Consider the following 25,504-nt stretch of genomic DNA (forward strand, 5'->3'; position numbering starts at 1 on the left):
GAGTCTAGTGTTGTTGAGTGCAGATTATAGATTAGATTATTGTTTACGATAGGTGTAAATGGTCGAGCTTTAATAAGTAGTGTAAATAAAAGTTAGCTTTGTTAATGAACTTAGCTTCTGTGGTCTTTGTGACCACTACAACATCCACCCTGATAAGAGAATTATCAAGAACACCATAGGAGGGAGAGGCAGAGAAAGAGAGAGAAAAAGACAGAGAGATAGAGACACACAGAGAAAGAGATAGGGAGATAGTCATAGGGACAGGGTGAGAGTCAGACACAGAAAGAAAGACAGAAGGAGAGAGAGAGACAGAGACAGACAGAGAGAGAGACACAGAGAGAGACAAAGAGAGACGTACAGAGAGGCAGATAGGCAGCCAGAGAGACAGCAGAGAGATAGACAGAGAGGGACAGAGAGAGAGACAGAAACACAGAGAGAGAGAGACAGAGAGAGAGAGAGACAGAGGGCCTCGGCAGGCAGTAGGAGTTATGGGTGATCGGTGGAGCTAACGGGCAGGGTTGCCTTAGAATGGGGTTGGGATCCAGGGGTTGGCCTGGTGGTGCTGTGAGTGATTACCCCCCAAGTTGCCCCCAGCGCTTCCCGTCCGCCACCCTCACATGGTAGCCCACTCTAGCCCAGGGTCCCCCATCTCCCACCGAGCACAGGGGCAGCAAGCCCAGCACACTCTTTGCCTGTGAGCAAAGATGGCCACACACCTCCTCGGCTCCCCACGGAAGCCCTTCCGCCAGGTTCACATTTTTCAAAAGGAGTACTAATTGGCACCAGCGTGATTATTTGCTGAGGAGGCCGCTGAATGACGGAGCCTGTAGTCATCTGAGATGGCCACCTGCAAAGGACCATGGGAATTATGGCCAACTTAGGACTCAGACAGATACAGAGCTTCTGTGTATTCGAAACCGCAGGTAGCGAGACCGGATCGAAACCCCTGCTCGTTTGCATTTTAATGGCCCATTTCCCCAGAACAATAAGACTGCACTCAAGAAACCGATATAGACACAGACTGATCGGTGCAACCCCCCTTTGCTGAGAGAGCCCAACCGCCAAGGTCAATGACCGCGAAGGACCCGTCCAGCCATCAAGGCACCGCCCCTTTATTGGCCAAAATCGAAGGCAGTGATCGAAGCCTGCCGAATTATTGGGTCCAAGATTAAAGACCGCCCCAAAGAGCGTGAAATCCCAGAGGGATAAAAGGGAACACAGTCATGTGTTCGGTCTCTTTTGGACCCGGCCTATGCCAGCCTCTTTTGGATCCAGTCTGCGCCAGCCTAACTGCAGCATAACAACCAGACAGCCAAGTTCAAGACCAACGATCACGACCTGACGGTTGAGCCCAGCAGAGACAGAGCCACTTCTTCAAACCAGCCACATGAGGTCAAGATAAAGTCCTTATCCATCTGCACAGCGTCGGTCGCCTGAAGTTAAGTATAGGTTATTGTAGTTGATAGTTGTAGTTTAACTTGTAGTACATTGTGCTTGCATGTCGGAATAACCCTTGTGTGTAAATAAACCATCTTTGAACTTGAACTGACTAACTGGTTGTGTGGTCATTTGACTGATATACGGGAAAGCCTTGTGGTTCAATAAGAGAAATAGAAACACCCACAGTATTGGCGACGCTGTTGGGACATAACATCATATCATAAAAAAGAGCCTCAGTATCATATTGGCAACCCTAAAGAGCAACATTTTTGGTGATGCTGGTGGGATAGTATTCCGATTGGCAACAAGGCCATTATATATTGGGTCACTCTCGTTAATTCTATGGAAATGGGGCTTAAGTGGTGATAATTGGTTTCTTGCCACGCTACAGCGAGGTCCTGATTTCGCCTACAGGAGCGGGCCGGTTGTTTGGTGCCCGGCGCGGATCTCGTTTTTGGCCTCTCCCACTATTCACCAACCTCTTTACGCTTGAGCCTGAGTGTACCGGGAGCTGGAAGATCATGCCCAGAGAAGAGACAGGGATATGGTATTATCATAACTATCAGCATGGACAAGCTGGACCAAAGGGCCTGTTTCCATGCTGTAAACATCTATACTCTATGAATACAAGGGTTAAAGTAATATTCTGAGTAGCCACTAGAGGGAGTTGCAGATACAACAATAAAAGCAGTGATGCTCGACCTTAGGGGAGGAGTGTATGCAGGAGACAGCTAGTGAAGGTCACAAGAGCAGTTAGTGTGAGAAGGTTAGATAATAGTTTATAATAGTAATGAGATTAGCAGTAGATGTGTGTAGTTAGATGCTATTGATCAATTCTGTATTCTGAAGGACTAAGTGTCAAAACCCAGTTTAGGAGTGGAAATAAAATCATAGCTTTGTTTAATTAAAAGCTTTACTGTGGTCTTTTTGGACACTACGCCAACCATCCTAAATAACACAAGTTTGAACAAGACCTCCTCACTGCACAGGACCTTCAACCGACGTTATACACCAGATACATCGATGATATTTTTTTCCTATGGACCCACGGCAAAGAATCACTGAAACGACAACACGGTGACATCAATAAGTTCCATCCCACCATCAGACTCACCATGGACTACTCTCCAAAATCAGTTCCATTCTTGGACACACTATCTCCATCAAAGACGGTCACCTCAGCACTTCGCTTTACCGCAAACCCATGGATAACCTCACGATGCTCCACTTCTCCAGCTTCCACCCAAAACACATTAAAGAAGCCATCCCCTATGGACAAGCGCTCCGTATACACAGGATCTGCTCAGACGAGGAGGAGCGTAACAGACATCTACAGACACTGAAAGATGCCCTTGTACGAACGTGATATGACAGTTCCAACGCGCCACAGCGAAAAACCGCACCGACCTCCTCAGAAGACAAACACGGGACACAACCGACAGAATACCCTTCGTCGTCCAGTACTTTCCCGGAGCGGAGAAACTACGTCATCTTCTTCACAGCCTTCAACATGTCATTGATGACGATGAACATCTTGCCAAGGTCATCCCCACACCCCCACTACTTGCCTTCAAACAACCGCGCAACCTCAAACAAACCATTGTTTGCAGCAAACTACCCAGCCTTCAGAACAGCGCGCACGACACCACACAACCCTGCCATGGCAATCTCTGCAAGACGTGCCAGATCATCGACATGCATACCACCATTACATGTGAGAACACCACCCACCAGGTACACGGTACATACTCGTGCGACTCGGCCAACGTTGTCTACCTCATACGCTGCAGGAAAGGATGTCCCGAAGCGTGGTACATTGGCAAGACCATGCAGACACTGCGACAACGAATGAACGGACATCGCGCGACAATCACCAGGCAGGAATGTTCCCTTCCAGTCGGGGAGCACTTCAGCAGTCAAGGGCATTCAGCCTCTGATCTCCGGGTAAGAGTTCTCCAAGGCGGCCTTCAGGACGCGCGACAACGCAGAATCGCCGAGCAGAAACTTATAGCCAAGTTCCGCACACATGAGTGCGGCCTCAACCGGGACCTGGGATTCATGTCGCATTACATTCATCCCCCACCATCTGGCCTGCGAAATCCTACCAACTGTCCTGGCTTGACACAATTCACACCTCTTTAACCTGGGGTTACCCCATCTCTGGATCTGTAAACACTTAATTAACTGCAAATGCTCGCATTCTAAGCATTGGCTTGCATCTTTGACTTTGTCTATATATAAGAGAGAGACAGAGAGAGGCAGAGAGAGACTGATAGACAGTGAGAGCAACAGTGAGGGAGAGAGACAGAGAAAGACAGATGGAGAGAAAGTCACAGAGAGAGACTGTGAGTGACACAGAGAGAGACAAAGAGGGAAAGAGAGAGAGAAAGGGAGGCGGTCATAGAGACAGAGAGAGTCACATAGAGAGAGAGGGGGGGGGAGATAGAGAGAGAAAGAGACAGTGAGGCGTGGACAGGTGGAGAGAGAGGCAGAGAGAGACAGACAGAGAGGCTGATCGGCAGATAGAGAGACAGGCAGACTGAGAGACAGACTGAGAGATAGACAGAGAGAGAGAGAGACAGAAAGAGAGACAGGCAAAGAGATAGACGGTGAGACAGAAACAGAAACAGCGACACTGAGAGAGAGAAAGAGACAGAGAGGTAAAGAGTGAGAGACGGAGTGAGAGAGAACAGGGAGAGAGACAGTGAGAGAGAGAGACTGAAAGAGACAGGCTGAGAGACAGACAGACAGAGAGAGAGGGAGAGAGTCAGAGAGAGACAGTGGGAGGGAGAGACAGACGGAGAGAGTGACACAGAGAGTGTAATGATATGCAAACATGCAACCAATGAACACTCAGAATAGGACACAACCAATGGGCAGTCAGGACACTCAGGGGTGGCATCACTACAAGGGGGCATGACATAAACACTATAAAAGGGATGAGGCACTCACACCCTGCCTCTTTCCACAGACAGACATCTAGAGAGTTAGACAGGGTTGATCAGCAGCATCACGCCCCAGCACGTGGCTGTGGTAATACCAGGTATTGCAGTACCTGAGAGGTGGATGACCATTGGCTAGACCTAGGAGTCTACCATTGGCTAACGTACATAGCTCCGCCCTGAGAGGCGGAGTATAAGAACCAATGCCGTCCCAGCAGCCTTCACTTTCTGTATCGAAGCTGCTGGGTCCAGTTCTAGCCGATTAAAGCCTATTAGTTATAACTCACCTTGTCTCGAGAGTAATTGATTGTGCACCAGTGGCTTAGAGCAAGCTGGTACAGTTAGACTGAGTTACTACAGTTAGATTAGCAAAGAGTCAAACTCATTTGAGAACTGTGTTAATAGTTCAATAAACACGTTGAACTCATTTCAGAGTCCTTTAGCAAAGACTGCATCAAGTAGCAGCCTGTGTTATCCGAAGCAGCATAACACAACATGATACCAGGAGTGAGTGTTGTCATGCAAGAGTGCGTTTAAGAAGTGGATGTGTAAGCAATGTACCTTTAAGAAAACAGTGATGTCAGAGAGTGGGTGGGGCTGGGCTTTAGGTCAGCCATTTTGCAGGTTTTTAGTTTCAGTTTAAAAAGCAGTTTGAAAAGTGCCTGGCTGGTTTTTCTGAGAGCAGCTAAAATGTGCCTGGCTGGTTTTACAAGGTGCTGGGCTGAAATCAACCAAGCTAATATATCTCTGCCATTCTACAGAAAATATATATATCCTTTAACCTGATGTGATACTGTTTAAAGGTGTTAAGTCTCTTGGAAGTTTGAAGGAACATTTTAAGGAATTATTTACTGTTGCAATATTTCTGAGTTATCTTTGAAGTAAGGAGTGTTAAGAGATCCAATGTTTATTTAAGATGTTAAGTTGAGTTCATGGAATAAACAGTGTTTTGTGTTTAAAAACCCACGTGTCCATAATTGTAATCCCACACCTAGGGAAAAGCCGCGTGCTCGGAAAAGCAACAAATCCATTAAAGGGGGAGGTTGGTTGAACTCCATGATACATTTTGGGGTTCTGAAAACGCCTCGCCCATAACAATTGGGGGCTCAAGGGGGATAAAAGTCTATCTATTGGATTGGCTTTTGTGAACTTAAAGGATTGTTGCTTTTCCGGTGTGGTATTTTAGTTTAAGTGGGGAGAGTGTTGTGAACAATGGCTCTTTCAGAGGCTCAGAAGTTTTTGGGGGTGGAGAAGGTCACACGTAGTACCTTATGGACAGAAACGAAAAGAAGACTGTTAGATTTGGCAAAAACATTGCAGTTAACATTACCTGACAAAATGCGAAAAGATGAGGTAATTATGGTGGTGGTTAAACATTTAAAGTTGCCTGAGATCGAGTTTGACTCATTGGAAATGGCAAAAATTCAGCTGCAAATTAAACAAATGGAATATGAGAAAGAATTAAAGTGGCTGGAATACGAGAGTGAGAGAGAGGAAAAAGACAGAGAAAGAGAGAGAGAGGAAAAAGAAAAGGAGAGAGAAGAAAGGAGAAAAGAAAGAATAGCCCGAGCAGAACAAAAAGAAAAAGAAAGGGAAATACAGATCAGGGAAAAAGATAAAGAGAGGGAGTTTGAACTTCAGAAAATGGCCATGAAACATGACAATCAGTTAAAATTGGCAGACGTAAAGGGAAACGTACAGTTGGATGATAGTGATGAGGATAGTGAGAAAGAGCGTCATAGTCGAAGGCTTGGTGAGGATCTATTTAAATATGTCCAAGTATTGCCAAGGTTTGACGAGAAGGAAGTGGAAGCCTTTTTCATTTCATTTGAGAAGGTAGCTAAACAAATGAAATGGCCACAGGACATGTGGGTGTTACTGATTCAAACAAAGCTGGTAGGAGGAGCTAGTGAAGTGTTTGCATCACTACCGGAGGAGGTGTCTGGAACATATGAGAAGTGAAGAAATCCATCTTAAGTGCATATGAGCTAGTGCCTGGAGCTTACAGACAAAGGTTCACAAATTTAAGGAAAGAATTTGGTCAAATATACATGGAGTTTGAAAGGCTCAAACTTTTGATCGGTGGATAAGGGCTTTGAAAATACACCAAACGTATGAAGCTCTCAGAGAAATTAAACTTTTGGAGGAGTTTAAAAATTCAATTCCTGATGTAGTGAGAACTCATGTGGAAGAACAGAGGGTTAAAACTGTGAGATTAGCAGCGGAAATGGCAGACGATTATGAATTAGTTCATAAATCAAAGATTGATTTCCAACATCAGTTTCAGCCGATGAGGGATAGAAACTGGGGACATGAGAAATACTCAAGTGGTAAAGGTAAAGGTGATCGGATGGGAGACAATAAAGAGAGTGTACCTCAGATTAAAAAAGAAATCCAGGAGGGTGGAAAAGAATTGAAAAGTTTCAGATGTTTTCACTGTAATAAACTAGGCCATGTAAAGTCACAGTGTTGGTGGTTGATGAAAAGCACTGGGAAGGCTGATGTGGTAAAACAGGATAAGACAGTTAGAGCGGTAAAGGAAAGCCCAAGGGAAGTGAAGGGGGTGCAAACGATTGTACAGCCTGTTCAAGAAGTAATTGTTAAGAAGGTGCCAGATGTCTTTGAAGAATTTACTTATGTGGGTCAAGTTTACTCATGTGTATCAGGCGGAGCAGGTAAAGAAGTCACAATTTTAAGAGAGACAGGGGCTCGTCAATCTTTAATGGTAAGAGATGAGGAATTATGTCGTTTGGGAAGAATGTTGCCAGAAAACATGGTGATATGTGAAATTCAGGGTGAGAGAAGATGCGGTCCATTATATAAGGTAAGGTTGGAAAGTCCAGTGAAGAGTGGTGAAGTGGTAGTACAAAGAACAAAGAACAAAGAAATGTACAGCACAGGAACAGGCCCTTCGGCCCTCCAAGCCCGTGCCGACCATGCTGCCTGACTAAACTACAGTCTTCTACAATTCCTGGGTCCATATCCTTCTATTCCCATCCTATTCATATATTTGTCAAGATGCCCCTTAAATGTCCCTATCGTCCCTGCTTCCACTACCTCCTCCGGCAGCGAGTTCCAGGCACCCACTACCCTCTGCGTAAAAAACTTGCCTCGTACATCTACTCTAAACCTTGCCCCTCTCACCTTAAACCCATGCCCCCTCGTAATTGACCCCTCTACCCTGGGGAAAAGCCTCTGACTATCCACTCTGTCTATATCCTCATAATTTTATATACCTCTATCAGGTCTCCCCTCAACCTCCTTCGTTCCAGTGAGAACAAACCAAGTTTATTCAATCGCTCCTCATAGCTAATGCCCTCCATACCAGGCAACATTCTGGTAAATCTCTTCTGCACCCTCTCTAAAGCCTCCACATCCTTCTGGTAGTGTGGCGACCAGAATTGAACACTATACTCCAAGTGTGGCCTAACTAAGGTTCTATACAGCTGCAACATGACTTGCCAATTCTTATACTCAATGCCCCGGACAATGAAGGCAAGCATGCCGTATGCCTTCTTGACTACCTTCTCCACCTGTGTTGCCCCTTTCAATGACCTGTGGACCTGTACTCCTAGATCTCTTTGACTTTCAATACTCTTGAGGGTTCTACCATTCACTGTATATTCCCTACCTGCATTAGACCTTCCAAAATGCATTACCTCACATTTGTCCGGATTAAACTCCATCTGCCATCTCTCCGCCCAAGTCTCCAGACAATCTAAATCCTGCTGTATCCTCCGACAGTCCTCATCGCTATCCGCAATTCCACCAACCTTTGTGTCGTCTGCAAACTTACTAATCAGACCAGTTACATTTTCCTCCAAATCATTTATATATACTACAAAGAGCAAAGGTCCCAGCACTGATCCCTGTGGAACACCACTGGTCACAGCCCTCCAATTAGAAAAGCATCCCTCCATTGCTACTCTCTGCCTTCTATGGCCTAGCCAGTTCTGTATCCACCTTGCCAGCTCACCCCTGATCCCGTGTGACTTCACCTTTTGTACTAGTCTACCATGAGGGACCTTGTCAAAGGCCTTACTGAAGTCCATATAGACAACATCTACTGCCCTACCTGCATCAATCATCTTAGTGACCTCCTCGAAAAACTCTATCAAGTTAGTGAGACACGACCTCCCCTTCACAAAACCGTGCTGCCTCTCACTAATACGTCCATTTGCTTCCAAATGGGAGTAGATCCTGTCTCGAAGAATTCTCTCCAGTAATTTCCCTACCACTGAAGTAAGGCTCACCGGCCTGTAGTTCCCGGGATTATAGTAGGAGTAATGAATAAACTATCTTGTCCAGGACTACAGTTTATCTTGGGTAATGATATAACTGGATCGCAGGTGGGAGTGATGCCTACTGTGGTTGATAAGCCAATGGAAAATCAGTCAACTGAAGTGTTGAAGGACGAATATCCTGGAATTTTTCTGGATTGTGTGGTAACAAGGTCGCAAAGTCACAGGTTAAGACAAGAGGAGAAATCAAAGAGTGAAGATGAAGTTGAAGTGCAATTATCAGAAACGATTTTTGATCAGATGGTTGAAAAAGAACAAGAACAGGTGGAGGATGAGGCGGATATTTTTAGTTCAGGAAAATTGGCGGAGTTACAACAGAAAGATGTAGAAATAAAACGGATATATCAGAAAGCATATACGGAAGAGGAATTTGAGAGTATACCAGAGCGTTATTACCGTAAAAATGATGTCTTGATGAGAAAATGGAGACCTGTACATATGCAGGCGGATGAAAAGTGGGCAGAAGTTCATCAAATAGTATTGCTGGTGACGAATGTGATATAAAATAGTTACTTTAGAGATACTAGTTAATGTAATGTAGAAATAAGCCACTTTGATTCTGGCAGTTAGGGACAAAGGGATTTGAGACCGCATGGAAAAAGCAGGAAGAGGTGTGTCTATGAGAGTGATGCTGCATTGATAGGGGCCAGAGAAAGGGATTGGAAGTGAGCCAATCAGAATAGATCAAACAGGTCAGGAGGGATATAGGCTGACCTATGGGCGTCGAGTATGTGAAACTTGATACCATTTGAATTGATTTTGCAGAGATCCTTTTGTCTCTTTGTTCAGTCGCTTTCTGGAGTGTAGGAGACTGGATGTCTCTTATGTTTCTGTAAGATGAATTAAGCTTGCAAGCTAAATAAATAACTTCTTTTTACGTGCGAATCCATCTCAACTTTTATTGAGGCCAGACTGACAGAGAAAGAAATTTGGGAATCAACACTGGTAGGGTATAGGAAGGAGTTGTTGCGAGTTGCACATGAGGTACCAGTGGGAGGTCATTTGGGAATAAGGAAAACTCAAGCTAAAATTCAGAAACATTTTTATTGGCCTGGACTACATAAAGATGTAGTTAAATTTTGTCAATCATGGCACACATGTCAAGTGATAGGGAAACCTCAAGCAGTGATAAAACCAGCACCCTTAATACCCCTTCCAGCATTTGAGGAACCTTTTGCAAGGGTCCTAATCGATTGTGTAGGATCGCTTCCTAAAACAAAAAGTGGAAATCAATATCTTTTGACTGTAATGGATGTGTCTACTCAGTTTCCAGAGGCCATTCCAGTACGTAATATTACAGCTAAAAGGATTGTGGAGGAGTTACTTAAATTCTTTACTAGATCTGGACTACCCACAGAAATTCAATCGGATCAAGGAACAAATTTTACTTCAAAGTTATTCAAAGAAGTTATGGATAGCTTAGGAATAAAACAATTTAAATCAACTGCGTACCATCCAGAATCGCAGGGAGCGTTAGAAAGGTGGCATCAGACATTAAAGACAATGTTGAGGGCGTATTGTCAAGATTATCCAGAGGATTGGGATGAAGGAATCCCATTCGTATTGTTTGCAATTAGGGGTGCACCTAATGAGTCTACCAAATTTAGTCCTTTTGAACTATTTTTTGGTCATGAGGTAGGAGGACCATTTAAATTGATTCAGGAAAAATTGGTGGGTGAGAAATCGGAAATGTCATTATTGGACTACGTGTAAAATTTTAGGGAACGATTAAATAGAGCAGGTGAATTGGCTGGACAACATTTGAAAGTTGCACAAAATGTGATGAAACGGGTAGCGGACAAGAAAGCCAAAGTTCGTAGTTTTGCCAGTGGGGATAAAGTTTTAGTGTTGTTATCAGTGGTAGGTGAGCCTTTAAAAGCTAGGTTTTGTGGACCGTATCAGATTGAAAGGAAATTAAGTGAGGTGAATTATGTGGTAAAAACACCAGATAGAAGGAAGACTCACTGAGTGTGTCATGTGAATATGCTTAAAAGGTACTTTGAAAGGGAAGGAGAGAAAAAGGAGGTTTTAATGATTCTAACTCAAAGTGACGAACCAAATCCAGATGACTGTGAATTTGACATTCCTCAAATTAAATTGGAAAATGAGGATATTCTTAAAAATTGGGATGAATTGTTAAGTTACCTTCCAGAGGAAAAACAAACTGACCTGAAAGAGTCATTGATAGCACATGGGCAAGTTTGTAGAGATAAATTGGGAAGTACGAAAATGGCTATACATGATGTAGATGTGGGAAATCCTGTTCCTATCAAACAACATCCAGATAGTCTTAATCCTTTAAAATTGGCACAGGTTAACAAAGAGATTGAACGTATGCTTAAAAATGGCATAATTGAAGTGGGTTGCAGCCAATGGAGCTCACCCATAGTGATGGTACCTAAACCAGATGGTACTCAACGGTTGTGTGTGGACTATAGAAAGGTGAATGCAGTTACAAGAACGGACTCTTATCCTATCCCACCATTGAAGGATTGCATTGAGAAAGTGGGACAACCTGCTTTTATTTCCAACTTCCAGATGTGGAAAGAACATTTAAACATCATATGGAGTTCTTCGATCGACTTCAGGAGGCGGGTTTGTTGATGAACCTAGCCGAAAGTGAATTTGGAGAAGCCCAAATCACTTTCCTTGAGGAGTTTCCGATACCCTCAAGATGAAGGGAGGCAATGCGATCTCTTAACATGAATGAATTTGATTGAACCTTTGTGCAAAAGATTTGTGGCGTGATTACTCCACTGATGGGCTTGCTAAAGAAACCTAAAAAATTTCAATGGACAGCGGACTTTCAACAGGCATTTGACTGCCTGAAAACTGTGATCATCAATGTTCCTGTATTGGAGCATTGCAAGGGACTCTGTGGTCAGATTGAACTAAAATTTCTGATTCTAAAGAGAAATGCCGAAGAGTAGAGGAATGGATGGATCATGCAGAGACTTTGTTCAAAGAGACTGTCAATCGTGAAGGATTTTGGTTGGAGGAAGAAGAACGAAGAAAAATGGACTATATTGTTATACCTGTTTGCATGTATTGTTTTTCTTAAAAAAATGAAAAAGGTATATTTGCTGTGTACATTTCTTAGTGGATGGTGCAAAAGTGAAAAATGAAACCATCTTGAAGTTGATGGTTTATTTTTTTTTCTTGGGGGGAGGTGTCATGCAAGAGTGCCTTTAAGAAATGGATGTGTAAGCAATGTACCTTTAAGAAAACAGTGATGTCAGAGAGTGGGTGGGGCTGGGCTTTAGGTCAGCCATTTTTCAGGTTTTTAGTTTCAGTTTAAAAAGCAGTTTGAAAAGTGCCCGGCTGGTTTTGCTGAGAGCAGCTAAAAAGTGCCTGGCTGGTTTTACAAGGTGCTAGAGCTGAAATCAACCAAGCTAATATATCTCTGACATTCTGCAGAAAATATATATATCCTTTAACCTGATGTGATACTGTTTAAAGGTGTTAAGTCTCTTGGAAGTTTGAAGGAACATTTTAAGGAATTATTTACTGTTGCAATATTTTCTGAGTTATCTTTGAAGTAAGGGGTGTTAAGAGATCCAATGTTTCTTTTAGATGTTAAGTTGACTCCATGGAATAAACAGTGTTTTGTGTTTAAAAACCCACGTGTCCATAATTGTATCCCACACCTAGGGAAAAGCCGTCTGCTCGGAAAAGCAACAAATCCATTAAAGGGAGAGATTGGTTGAACTCCATGATACATTTTGGGGTTCTGAAAACGCCTCGCCCATAACACTGTTCAATCTATTTAGTTCAACTCAGCAAGATCCGTGACAACCAGCTACTGAATACAGGCACAATGGACAAGATTCAGGCTTCTCATCAGCTCAGGACCACCGGCAATCTTAGTGCCAACTGGCGATCATTCAAGCAGGAATTTCAACTCTACGTGGAAGCATCCGACCTCAATGGTGCGACCGATGCTCGGAAGATAGCTCTTCTACTCACCACTGCAGGTGACCATGCGATAGAGATCTTCAACTCCTTTCACTTTTCCGAAGAGCAGGACAAAACGAAGTACCAAACCACCCTGGACAAATTCAAAAGCCACTGCGAGGTGGACACCAACAAAATCTTTGAGCGCTACAGCTTCAAGCAGAATGTATGGTAAAGACGAATCCTACAACTCCTATCTAATTAACATTAGACTGCTAGCGCAATCGTGCAACTCCGGTGATATCACTGACTCCATGATCAGAGATTTCGGAGTCCACTCTGATCCTCTGCGAGAGCAATTGTTGAAAATCAAGCACATGACCCTGCCAGTCGCGATTGAAACGTGTACTGTGCATGAGCACTCTAAAAATCGCTATTCACAGTACAAAACGGCAGAAAGTGAAAAACAAGTCTCCCATGAGGTGGAGTGTGTTCAAGCCATCTCCCAGATGCAGCGCCTCCACGTTGATGAAAGCGGCCATTTTGCGCGCTCTTCCCGGGGCCCGACGCATGCGCAATACGATTGGGAACACGAAGCAGCCGAAAACCGCACTGCGCAGGTGCAGGCTTCCGAGAAGCTCACCGCGCATGCGCAACAACGCACTGAGCGTCATGATGCCGACGTCATGACTTGTCGAACTGCGCCACCGCCCATTTTTAAAAAAACTGCCCTGCAAGAGGCAAACGCTGTTTAAACTGTGGGAAACCAAACCACTATGCAGCCCTGTGTAGATTTGCGCCACCAGTCAGGAGCCAGCGCTCCCAATTCCGACAGCGGCGCATCAGAAGTGTGCAACACCGAATGCATGACTCTGATCCAGGCAACGCGACGGATCCAGATGATGAATACCTGGACAACACTTACCGAGTGGGCATTATTACGAAGTGCGAATACGCCACACTGGACACATCGCGAGTCCAATCAATCCTGGCCGTGGATTCCGAGGACGAATGGCATGCAGTGATGAAGGTCAACCACTGCCCCATCCAGTTCTAACTGGACACAGGTGCCTCCGCCAACCTGATTTCGCAGGTGGACTCCCAAGAGAATCAAGAGGCCCCCCCACAATCCTTCCAGCTGCCTGCAAACTCCTGGACTACAATGGAAACGCAATCAAGGCACTGGGGTCCTGCCATCTGCAGGTGTCCAGCCGACACACGCAAGCAAGCTTACGCTTCGAGATTGTTAAACCAGACAGGGCGTCACTGCTAGGTGCGCATGCCTGCAAGCAACTGACCCTCATTCAAAGGGTCTACACCACGATGCCGTCCCATTCGGATCTTCAGGCCAGCATCAACGACATACTAACCCAGTACCCAGATGTTTTTTGATTTTTGATTTATTTTTTTATTAAAAAAATTTTTTTTTTAATGTACCCAATTCATTTTTTCCACTTAAGGGGCAATTTAGTGTGTCCAACCCACCTAGCCTGCACATCTTTGGGTTGCGGTGGCGCAACCCACTCAAACACGGGGAGAATGTGCAAACTCCACACGGACAGTGACCCAGAGCCAGGATCGAACCTGGGACCTCGGCGCCGTGAGGCAGCAGGTCTAACACACTGCGCCACCGTGCTGCCGTACCCAGATGTATTTAGCGGGATGGGCATGCTGCCGTACGAGTACAAGATTCTATTGCGGCCTGATGCCAAGCCAGTGGTCCACGCACCACGATGTGTCCCTGCTCCACTGACAGAGCGCCTGAAGGCAGTGCTCACGAATCTACAACAAAAAGGCATCATCTCCAAGGTCAGTGAACCAACTGACTGGGTCACCTCGATGGTGTGCGTAAAGAAGCCTTTGGGGGACCTACGCATCTGCATTGACCCCAAGGATCGAAACAAAAACATTGTGCGCGAACATTACCCCATCCCGAAGAGGGAAGAAATCACGAGTAAGCTGGCACACGTGCGCTTCTTCACAAAATTGGATGCATCCCAAGGATTTTGGCAAATTCAACTTGTAGAATCCAGCAGAAGGCTCTGCACCTTCAACACGCCTTTTGGCAGATTCTGCTACAACCGAATGCCATTTGGCATCATCTCGGCATCAGAGATTTTCCATCGCATCATGGAACAGATGATGGAGGGAATAGAAGGGGTTTGTGTCTACGTTGACGATATCATAATCTGGTCCACAACCCCAGAGTAACATGTGTCGCGACTCAAGAAAGTATTCCAACGCATACATGAACATGGCCTCAAGCTAAACAGATCCAAGTGCTGTATTGGGACATTCACGCTGAAGTTCCTGTCATGATATTCAAACACACACATCATGATGGACACACTAACAGGCAAATCAGAGTACACAACGCCACAACCAATCACAGACAAGAACACCAACCACATAAAAAGCACGAGCACGACACCTGGTGGTCAGTAGGTCTGGGGAGAAGGGAACAAGAAAGAGCTGTTAAAACATCACAAGCAGGGAACCCCCACGTGCAGAGTGCAAAGACCAAACTGTAAATAGTAAGTTTAAATAAAATAGCGTTGTACCATATACAACCGTGTTGGCTCATCTGTGTGTCAGAACGCCCAACACCACAGTTCCTGGGCGATCAGATTTCACAACACGGTGTGCGCCCGGACACAGACAAAATTAAAGCCATCGAGGCAATGAAAGTCCCTGAGGACAAGAAGGCAGTACTACGCTTTCTGGGAATGGTCAATTTTCTTGACAAGTTCATCCCGAATTTGGCCACACACACCACGGCCCTACGCAACCTGGTGAAAAAATCAACCACCTTTGAGTGGAAGGCGGAGCACCGAACAGAGTGGCTGGAGCTGAAAGCCAAACTCACCACTGCACCCGTCCTGGCATTCTTTGACCCAGACTGAGAGACCAAGATATCCACAGATGCGAGTCAGGATGGCATTGGGGCGGTGTTGCTTCAAAGAGATGACACGTCATTCTGGGTACCAGTAGCATACGTGTCACGTGCAATGACACCCACTGAGACCAGATATGCCCAGATTGAGAAGGAGTGTTTAGGTCTTCTCACCGGCACCCTCAAATTTCATGATTATGTCTACAGTTTGCCAACATTTACTGTTGAGACGGATAATAGGCCCTGGTCCACATCATCCAAAAGGATCGGAACGACATGACGCCTTGTTTGCAGAGAATTCTGCTCAAACTCCAGAGGTATGATTTCAATTTGGTGTACACCCCTGGCAAGGAGCTCATCATCGCCGATGCATTGTCACGCTCCATCAACTCACCCAGTGAACCACTGGAGGTCATCCAGCTCATTGAATTGCAGGTACAACTGTGTGCAAGCACTCTCCCGGCAACAGATGAGAAGATCGTTCTCATCTGAGAAGAGACGGCCAAAGACCCCCTGTTGCAGCGAGTCATCCACAACCTCAGCAATGGCTGGCAGAAAGGGCAATGCCCTCAATTCTACAACGTCAAGGACGACCTGACGCTGATCGGCAGCACCCTGCTCAAGCTGGACAGGATAGTCATCCCGCTACGTCTCCAGAGCATGGTGCTGCGGCAGATTCATGAGGGTCACCTGGGCGTAGAAAAGTCCAAACGCAGGGCCCAGCAAGCTGTCTACTGGCCCGCCATCAACCAGGACATCACAGACATGGTCCTGAACTGCGAATCCTGTCAGAGGTTCCAACCAGCACAGAGCAAGGAGACGCTCCAACCACATGACCTAGAGACCTCTCCGTGGTCCAAGGTTGGCATTGACCTATTCCACGCGAATTGTCGCGACTATATCTTAATCATTGATTATTTTTTGAACTATCCTGAGGTGCTGAAGCTGCCAGACCACACCTCACGGACCGTCATCAAAGCGTGTAAACAGACATTCACACGGCATGGCATCCCGAACACCGTCATGAGCGACAATGGCCCGTGCTTCCACAGTCGGGAATGGTCCACGTTTGCCAAGAGCTACAATTTCAGGCATGTCACCTCCAGTCCGCACTATCCGCAGTCCAATGGCAAAGTCGAAAAAGGGGGTGCACATCGTTAAGCAGCTCATCCGCAAGGCCTCGGGCTCCGCTTCCGACATACACCTTGCACTACTTACTGGGCGACTCCCTTGTCCACTGGCATCTTGCCAGCTCAACTGCTGATGAACAGGGACCTGCGGACGATGCTTCCAGCCATACACCTGCCCAACCTTGAACACCTTCCGGTGCTGCAGAAGATGCAGCAGCTTCACGACAGCCAGAAGCAGGGCTATGACGCACATGCCACCGATCTGGGCGTGCTATCCCCGGCAGACACGGTCAGGATCAAGATACCGGGTGGTGGGTGGTCTGTGTGGTGTTGGGTGCTCTGGTGCACAGATGAGCCAACACAGTTGTATGTGGTACAACTCTATTTTATTTTAACTCTTATAATACAGTTCGTACTGGACACTCTGCACGTGCTGTCTCCCTGAGTGTCCCCGGCAATAGCTGTGTCCTGGTTCTCCTCTGCCGCTCTTCCTGACCACCAGGGGTTGTGTCTGTGCTTTTATATCTTTCTGTCATTGGTTGTGGTGTTGTGTGTTCTGATTTGTCTGTTGGTGTGTCTATCATGATGTGTGTGTTTGAATATCATGACATCCCCCTTTTTTACAAAGACAAGTGCCTACGTGGTTATAAATACAATTGTGTCGTGAGTGCATCTAAGAGTGTGCGTTTGTGTTGTGTACAGCGTGTGTTTATGACGTAACTATTTACATGGGGCGATGTTGGGTGCGTCACACTAACAAGGTTGTACCATAACAAAACTTGGATGCGAGAGAAAAAAAAACTTGAACATTGGTCCGGTCAGACGATATCTGGAACAATAAACAACAACAGGTTATAATACAGAAGTGTTTGACTTTTTGAACGTATTAACAGCGTTATAAGTCCAGTCTAATGGGTGACCGCCTCAAGAATGGGCTGGTCCTCAAGCCGGTTCAGCTGTGGAGATTTGGGGTCACACTGGTTCACCTTGGACTGTTGGAGGTGATGCTGTTGCCGAAGTCTCTACTTTACCATTTGTTGTACTTCATGCAGTGCTTGGTTTTTTTCATTCTTGCAAATACAACATTCAACATCTTTGTTAGTGGTGCCCTGGCTGTGGTTTGGTTGTGGTGGCGATGGAAGGGGCATGATCCGTGGCATCTCCACGAAGTCATCCTTGGGAACCAGTGGAGGATCCGGCGTGTGCGTACGGTGCAGTTGCGAGCGTGGAAGGCGGCACAGAGCCCGCTGATTGCGCCTACGCACCAATCCATCCGCCCTGCATGCCAGGAACAAGGTGGAGTCTGTTTTCTTTTTATGTTTGTGGTGGACGGCATCTTGTAGCCGATGGGTCGTTGCCATCGAAGTAGCACCATCACTAATATCATGCAAGGCGATGACTGTGCCAGATGTGGAAGTTGGCCAAGACCGTGTACGCTGGTTCCGGCCACCTGCTGTGCCGGAAGGGCGACTCCGCAGAGAAACGTCGAAGCATGTCGCCTTGGAGAGAGAATTGTTGCTCGCATCAACGTCTGGCGCTGGCGCGAGTTGGTGTGTCCATCTTGGACCGCCGGTGCTGGTTGCCACTGCCGACCCAGTGGGACTGCCACGCGATCCATTCCCTGTCGCCGTGGCATCTGCCGTCACCCTGAGCGTGCCATCACCGAGGCCGCGACACCGCCCGTCCAGAGCAAGGTCTGGCGTGCGCAGATCAGAGTCGGCGCTTGGCTGCTCCCCATCTGGAGTCCGGTCTGCCTTCCGTCGATGCCCCCCGTCCGGAGTCCCAACAGGTTCACTGGAGGCAGCCGAGATTCCCTGAAGCTGCACTTCTGGAGTCGGAACATGCAGGAATGCACCAACCAGTGGAGAGGCTCGAGCCATCGAGGGTGGAAGCGGTGCGCCGCCACCGCAGTCGTCAGTGGTCCCACCGTGATCGTTGAGTGCCTCGGTACGCACTAGGCGAGGTCTGTCACCTTGCACCTTTTGCATGGGAAGTGGGATGCTGTCGTCACTCGTCTCACATCCCGTGGATAGATCGTCATTAGCAGCTTGCTGTTCACTAGGGTTGGGTAAATTGTCAGAGTTTTCATCTGGTGGTGCACACCATGTCGGTGGACTGTCATTGTCTTGCCATTGTCCTTCATTTGGGCTTTTCTTCTTTGGAACTTTAAATCTTCCCCCAGACATTGCAGAACCTTGTTTATTACCCCCAAATTCTCCCATATGTATGGTCTCGAATATAGTATCCACTGTTTCTATCGACATTGTACCATTTTCCAAAGAACATTCCGTTTCACTTTTCTTCTCAGGTACCTCATATGTAACTTTGTTTGATGTACATGCCTTCATGGTCTCTGGGTCTGATTTTGCTGGGACTGGCATGGTCACAGTCTCTTTTTTACTGTTCTCAATTGCCCACATTATACTCCCCATACATAACTGCTTAAGCACTGGGGTTAGTGTGGTACAATGGATACTCGGGTCGACCTTATCTGCATCTTCATCATTAGTGGAAAGCACACTTGGTTCACTTGAAACTGCTGTGGGTGTTAAATTCGTTATCTGGCTACTCGATGTCGGTGTCCTCAGGATTCTTGCTCCAATGTTCTGCTCAATAATCAGTGGAGTGTGTATAGGTTCAATGCAATTAATGTTCCCCTCCAGGTTTGAAGAGTCATTACTGACTAACTGCTGGTCTCCGAAGTTGGGATTTTGCGGTATTGTATTGAAGGGAGACATTTGTCCCTGCTGTAGATATGATTCAGGTTGTGTTATTTCCATTACCTGAGGATTAATGTCTTGTCCATTTTTTCGATCCGTACTAAAACACTGGCAATTCTCAGTCTGCTCCTTGCAAGTTAAACATACAATTAATTTTGTTAGCAAATCCTCAGCATCCTTCTGTGGCCGTGCTGCATTATTGATCTCTGTTCGGCTACAATGATCCTGAAGGTCAGCGCATAAACCTTTTTTCTTCGGGCTTGGACGAGGCGATTCCTTTGGCTTGTCTTCAGTTGGGCTTGAACAGTCTTCAGCGCTGTGCCCTTTATTGTAGCGTGAGAGACCGTCATGGTCATGCTGCTGTGTAGTGGAGCATGGTAGGCTGTTATAGCCTTTTTGCTGTTCACGGGAGCATGGCAGACTTGCATCGTCTGCCGCTGGTTGGTCAGGAGAGGTTGCTAGACCCTCATGGTCTTGTTCCTGCAAGGACTGCGCTCTGGAGTCTTGCGTTCCTTCCATCGTGGAGTCCGTCCACGAGCTCTCTGTGGAGGCTTGTGACACTGGAGTCACTTCTTGTTCGTGCAAGGACTGCGCTCTGGAGTCTTGCGTTGCTTCTATCGTGGAGGCTGTCCACGAGCTCTCTGTGGAGACTTGTGACACTGGAGTCACTTCTTGTTCGTGCAAGGACTGCGCTCTGGAGTCTTGCGTTGCTTCTATCGTGGAGGCTGTCCACGAGCTTGCTGTGGAAGCTTGTGACACTGGAGTCACTTCTGGTTCATGCGAGGACTGCACTCTGGAGTCTTGCATGTCTTCTTTCATAGAGTCGGGAACGTTGAGCGGGACGTGGACCACGCTCTGTGTGGCAGCAGGGCACTCTCCGTGTGCTTGCACCGCTCCCTGTCTGGTAATGTCAGGCTGCAGCATCATTCGGTACTGATAAGTTGGAACGTCATATCTGCTGGGTTGAAGATCCTCAAATCCGAAAAATGAATCCGCATCTGCGTCGGATTCAATATGGGGGCCGCCAATGTGCAACACGAAAGGTTCGTCCGAGTCATAGTCGTATAGGACCACGGAGCTATCATTGGGCTCGCGAGGTCCGGAAACACTGTAAAAATCGTCATCGAAGTATTCAAGGTCGGAATCATCGGCTTGTGCGTAGGTAACTGCTTGTCGGAGGGTTCTTCGGAGGTTAAATTCATCTCCTGGGTCAATTTGCGGCACTGTGCTGTCATTCCAGGTGAAGGAAGGTTGTTTTACAGCTTTAACAGATTTTTGTTTTTTTGATTTGGGACGTTTCCCTTTTAAATTGGATTTGGGACGTTTCCCTTTTAAATTGGTGCAGTCTGGGGCCTCTGACACCCTGACGCTCGGTATGTAGCACGTAGGAAGCGACTGCGCATGCTCAGATCGCTGTTCCTTTACCGATGGCCGTTTTCTTAACTGCGCATGCGCACCATATTGCGCATGCGCAAACGAAACTTCCGGTTCTGCGCACTTCTCGCGCAACTGTGCTAGCGTTATACCTTTAGCAAGATGGCCGCCGACCTCGACCCAGCCTTTTCTCAGGCCCGGGACCTCGGGCTCCGGGATCCCAGCCACGAGGTGAGTACTGCAGCTTTTCTTACCTTTAAGTCCCCATTGGATTGCGTATTCTTCACAGTACTTGGCGAATTTGCCCATGACTGCCTGGTAATCGTGCCTTTGCTGCCTCCTGAAGAACCTGAACCTTCTGAACATTGCTCTTGCCCTTGCACCGGCGACGATGAGGAGAAATTCAATTTTTTCGCTATCATCCAGGTCTTGGAGTTGAGCTGCCGCCAGGAACATCTCGAACATTTGCCGGAATCGCCGCCAGTTTTCGTGGAGGTCGCCGTCGCACTGGAGCGCCTGCGGAACCGGGAGCTCGTACATCATGTCTGGGCACTGCTGGTTGTCTCTGTACACTGGATGTATGCCGGCAGGTATCGATCCACTCCTGTACCATGTGGTGTTGGGTGCTCTGGTGCACAGATGAGCCAACACAGTTGTATGTGGTACAACTCTATTTTATTATAACTCTTATAATACAGTTCGTACTGGACACTCTGCACGTGCTGTCTCCCTGAGTGTCCCCGGCAATAGCTGTGTCCTGGTTCTCCTCTGCCGCTCTTCCTGACCACCAGGGGTTGTGTCTGTGCTTTTATATCTTTCTGTCATTGGTTGTGGTGTTGTGTGTTCTGATTTGTCTGTTGGTGTGTCTATCATGATGTGTGTGTTTGAATATCATGACAGTCTGCTCCGGCTGTCGTTGTTCGAAAGGCCGTGCCCAGATCCTATGTTATACGTCTGGTTGATGGCTCCATTGTGCGAAGGAATCGAAGGGCACTGCGAAAAGTTGCTTACCCACAACCACTGTCCCCTCCATTTCCACATGTCGAATTTCCACCTCCAGACACCTCGAACCACGAGGCCACCAGTTGTGCCTCCCACTCGCCTGTCAAAACACCGTCATCCCCTCCACCACCTCTCCGGCGGTCGACGAGGATCAGACGCAAGCCTCAGAGACTGGACTTATGAACATTTGTTTTGTTTGTTCTGTTCTGTATTTCTCAGTCAGTCACATTAGACAGACACATTCACATGTATATACATCTAAAAAAAAAGGGGAGATGTCATGATATGCAAACATGCAACCAATGAATAGGACACAACCAATGGGCAGTCAGGACACTCAGAGGTGGCATCACCACAAGGGGGCATGACATAAACACTATAAAAGGGATGAGGCACTCACACCCTGCCTCTTTCCACAGACAGACATCTAGAGAGTTAGACAGGGTTGATCAGCAGCATCACACCCCAGCACGTGGCTTAGAGCAAGCTGGTACAGTTAGACTGAGTTACTACAGTTAGATTAGTAGAGAGTCGAACTTATTTGAGAACTGTGTGAATTGTTCAATAAACACGTTGTAACACATTTCAGAGTCTGGAGCATCCTTTAGTTAAGACTGCATCAAGTAGCAGCCTGTGTTATCCGAAGCAGCATAATACAACAGAGATCGAGGGAGAGAGACAGAGAGAGAGACAAATTAGAGACAATGGGAGAGAGAGAGACAGGGAGAGAGAGAGAGAGAGAAATAGAGAGAGATGGTGAGAGACACAGAGGCAGAGAGTGAATGAGAGAGAGACAGACAGAGAGAGACATAGAGAGTCAGAGTGAGAGAGAGAGACAGAGGGACAGAGACAGAGAGGCACGTATGCAGAGTGAGAGAGACAGAGAGAGTGACCGAAAGAGATAGAGAGAGAGACAAAGAGAGAGAGACAGTGAGGCAGAGAGAGAGACAGGGAGAAAATGTAAGCATATGTATAAGCAATACTGCATGTTAATATGTTAGACCTCCAACCAGCAGGTGGAAGTAGAACTACACCAGGTGACACTGCAACCTCGGGGTGTCTGAATTATGAGTCGTCTTGGATAGTTGTGTTTAGTATTAGCTCCCGTATTCTAGTTGTTAACAGTTTACAGTTTGTTAGTGTTATGGGCCAGGGTTTAGAGAACCATGTATCGTGGAGTTCACCTGGCCCACAACTTTTACTAGATAGTGGTATGGGGAGCACACGGCCCACTCTACAGGTGTGGTGCAGCAGAAATGGAAAAGTATTTTTTAAAGCAAAACAATGATTATTCTATGAACTCAACTTAACCTTTTTAAAACATACAGTGAACATCTTAGCAACCATCAATTCAAATACAACCCCCAAAGACTACAACACTCAGTAATCCTTTAAGCTTTCCTTTTAACATCCATACAACTTAAAAACAAAACCTTCAACAGAAGCACATCAGGTTAAAGTCACTACTGAAAACATTTATAATTCTGAATTCATCAACTTATCAAGAGATAGTCTTTCGATGGCAGAGAGATCAACAGTACACCTGCTCTGTCTGGCTTCAGTACCAACACTGAAAACAAAACTGAAACACATCCTGCAGCAAACAGCCTAACACAAAAGTAAAAAGCTGACAGACAGCCCAGCTCCACCCACTCTCTGACATCACTGCAGTAATAAACACCCATTTCTTAAAGGTACTCTCACATGACAATTACCAGTATTAGTATTGCTTCCTACCCACGTTATTGTAATATAATAAATCTTAACTAATCATGAACTAGACATTCTGTGGTGCACTGACTCAATCATTGCAACCACTAGAACGTAACAGAGATAGGACGCGGGATTCTCCCATCCCGCGGCAGAGTGTCCATGCTGTCGTAAACAGCGTTGTGTTTTATGACGACGTGAACGGGCCGATGCCAGGACTATTTCTGCCGATCTCGGCGCAGACTGGGTGCCGCGGGATCCGGGCATGCGCAGTGGCGCCGGCACCAACGCGCACATGCGCATTGGCCTCCTTCAATGCGCCGGCCCCAACGCAACATGGCGCAGGATTACAGGGTCCGGCGCGTAGGAAATGAGTCCCTCAGCCAGAGAGGCCGACCCCACGATCGCGGGCCAGGCTGCATCAGAGGCCCCACCCGGTGTCGGCGCCCCCCCCCCCCCCCCCACAGGCAACCACCCGACTCTTCCACGCTGAGTTCCCGCCGGCTGAGAGCAGGTGTGGGCGGCCCTGGCGGGACTCAGTGTTTCCACGATGGCCGCTCGGCCCATCCCGGCCCGAGAATCGGGGGGCCGCCCGCGTAGAGCGGGCCGCCACCGGCGCCGCACCAATGGCGCCGATTCTCCGCTCTGCGGGGAATCGGGCGCTGGCGTTGGGGCGGAGTAGCCCAATCGCGGGGATTCTCCGGCCTGGCCACGGGCTGAGAGAATCCCGCCCAGGGAGAGAGAGAGAGAGAGAGAGAGGGACAGAGAGAGAGGGAGAGAGGGAGAGGGAGAGAGTCAGAGAGAGACATTGGAGGGAGGCAAACAGAGAGGGACAGAGAGAAAGAGACAGGGAGGTAGAGAGACAGGGAGAGACAGACAGACAGAGAGAGTGAGTGAGAGAGAGAGACACAGAGAGAGACATAGAGTGTCAGAGTGAGAGAGAGACAGAAAGAGGCAGAAAGAGAGAGACAGAGAGATACAGAGACAGAGAGACAAAGCGAGAGAGACAGTGAGAGAGACGGAGCAAGACAAAGAGACAGACAGAGAGAGAAAGAGCGAGAGTCAGACAGAGAGGGAGAGAAGAGGGAGAGAAAGGGACAGAGAGGCATAGACAGACAGAGAGAGAGATGGAGGGAGAGATAGATTCGAAGAGAGGCAGAGAGGCAGACAGAGAGTGAAGGAGAGAGAGAGACAGAGAGAGACAGAGAGAGAGAGAGAGACTGAGAGACAGAGAGACATAAAGAGACAGGGAAAGAGGCAGACAGAGAGACAGACAGAGAGAGAGAGAGTGAGACTGACAGAGAGAGAGACAGATGGGAGATAGTGAGGGAGAGAGAGAGAGAGAGACAGGCATACAAAGACAGAGAGAGAGAGAGAGTGGAACAGAAAGAATGACAGAGAGAGGGAGGCAACAAATAATACACCGACTCGTTCCCCATCACTTATAGATTAACTGATCCTTCAGCAAAGCAAGGGTGCATCAGAAGGGTTGAGATGTGTGTGTATAAATTGTGCAGCCTTCCTGGGCCCAGCAGCCTCTCACCTCATGCCCTTTGACGATGTCCCTCCACGAGTTCTGGAGATGGATTCTGGACTCCTCCCCCTCGCGGATCTCCCAGTCATCCCGCAGGTTTTCGGCCAGTCGCGGCAGACCGAACAGGCTGAACTCAGACAACTTCTGGTACAACTCCTCCACTTTCTCAGATTCCTAAGCGGACAGGTCAACATTGGTAACTGATCAAACTCAAACATCCAGAAATTATCAGGGTTGCTTCCTCCCAGCAGGAGACCCATGTGCTGAATTGCCACCTCCTGTTCCTGTGTAACAGCCTTGAGAGGGGATGAATGGGCCTCCTCCTGTTCCACTGTATCAGGCTTCAGAGGAGCTGAATGGGCCTCCTCGTGTTCCTGTGTAACAGGCTCGAGAGGGGCTGAATGGGCCTCCTCGTGTTCCTGTGTAACAGGCTCTAGAGGGGCTGAATGCACCTCCTCCTGTTCCTGTATAACAGGCTCGAGAGGGGCTGAATGCACCTTCTCCTGTTCCTGTATAACAGGCTTGAGATGGATGTGGAGAACAACCTTCTCCTGTGCCTACGCT

General features: G+C 47.2%; 1 protein-coding gene across 5 annotated transcripts in view; it reads right to left on the reverse strand.

The window, feature by feature from the left end:
* The window catches only part of LOC140392876 (pleckstrin homology domain-containing family G member 5-like), a 243,494-nt gene that overhangs the window by 154,308 nt on the left and 63,682 nt on the right, over positions 1-25,504 (reverse strand). For 4 of the 5 annotated variants that reach the window (XM_072478627.1, XM_072478626.1, XM_072478623.1 and 1 more), the window contains exon 4: positions 24,950-25,114. The exons of the other annotated variant lie outside the window; for it this stretch is intronic. In XM_072478627.1, the coding sequence (XP_072334728.1) occupies positions 24,950-25,114 (165 nt within the window). The remainder of the gene's footprint in view (positions 1-24,949; positions 25,115-25,504) is intronic. 5 annotated transcript variants of the gene reach the window in all.

The sequence above is a fragment of the Scyliorhinus torazame genome, chromosome 16 (assembly GCF_047496885.1).
Source record: "Scyliorhinus torazame isolate Kashiwa2021f chromosome 16, sScyTor2.1, whole genome shotgun sequence".
NCBI classification, from domain to species: Eukaryota; Metazoa; Chordata; class Chondrichthyes; order Carcharhiniformes; family Scyliorhinidae; genus Scyliorhinus; species Scyliorhinus torazame.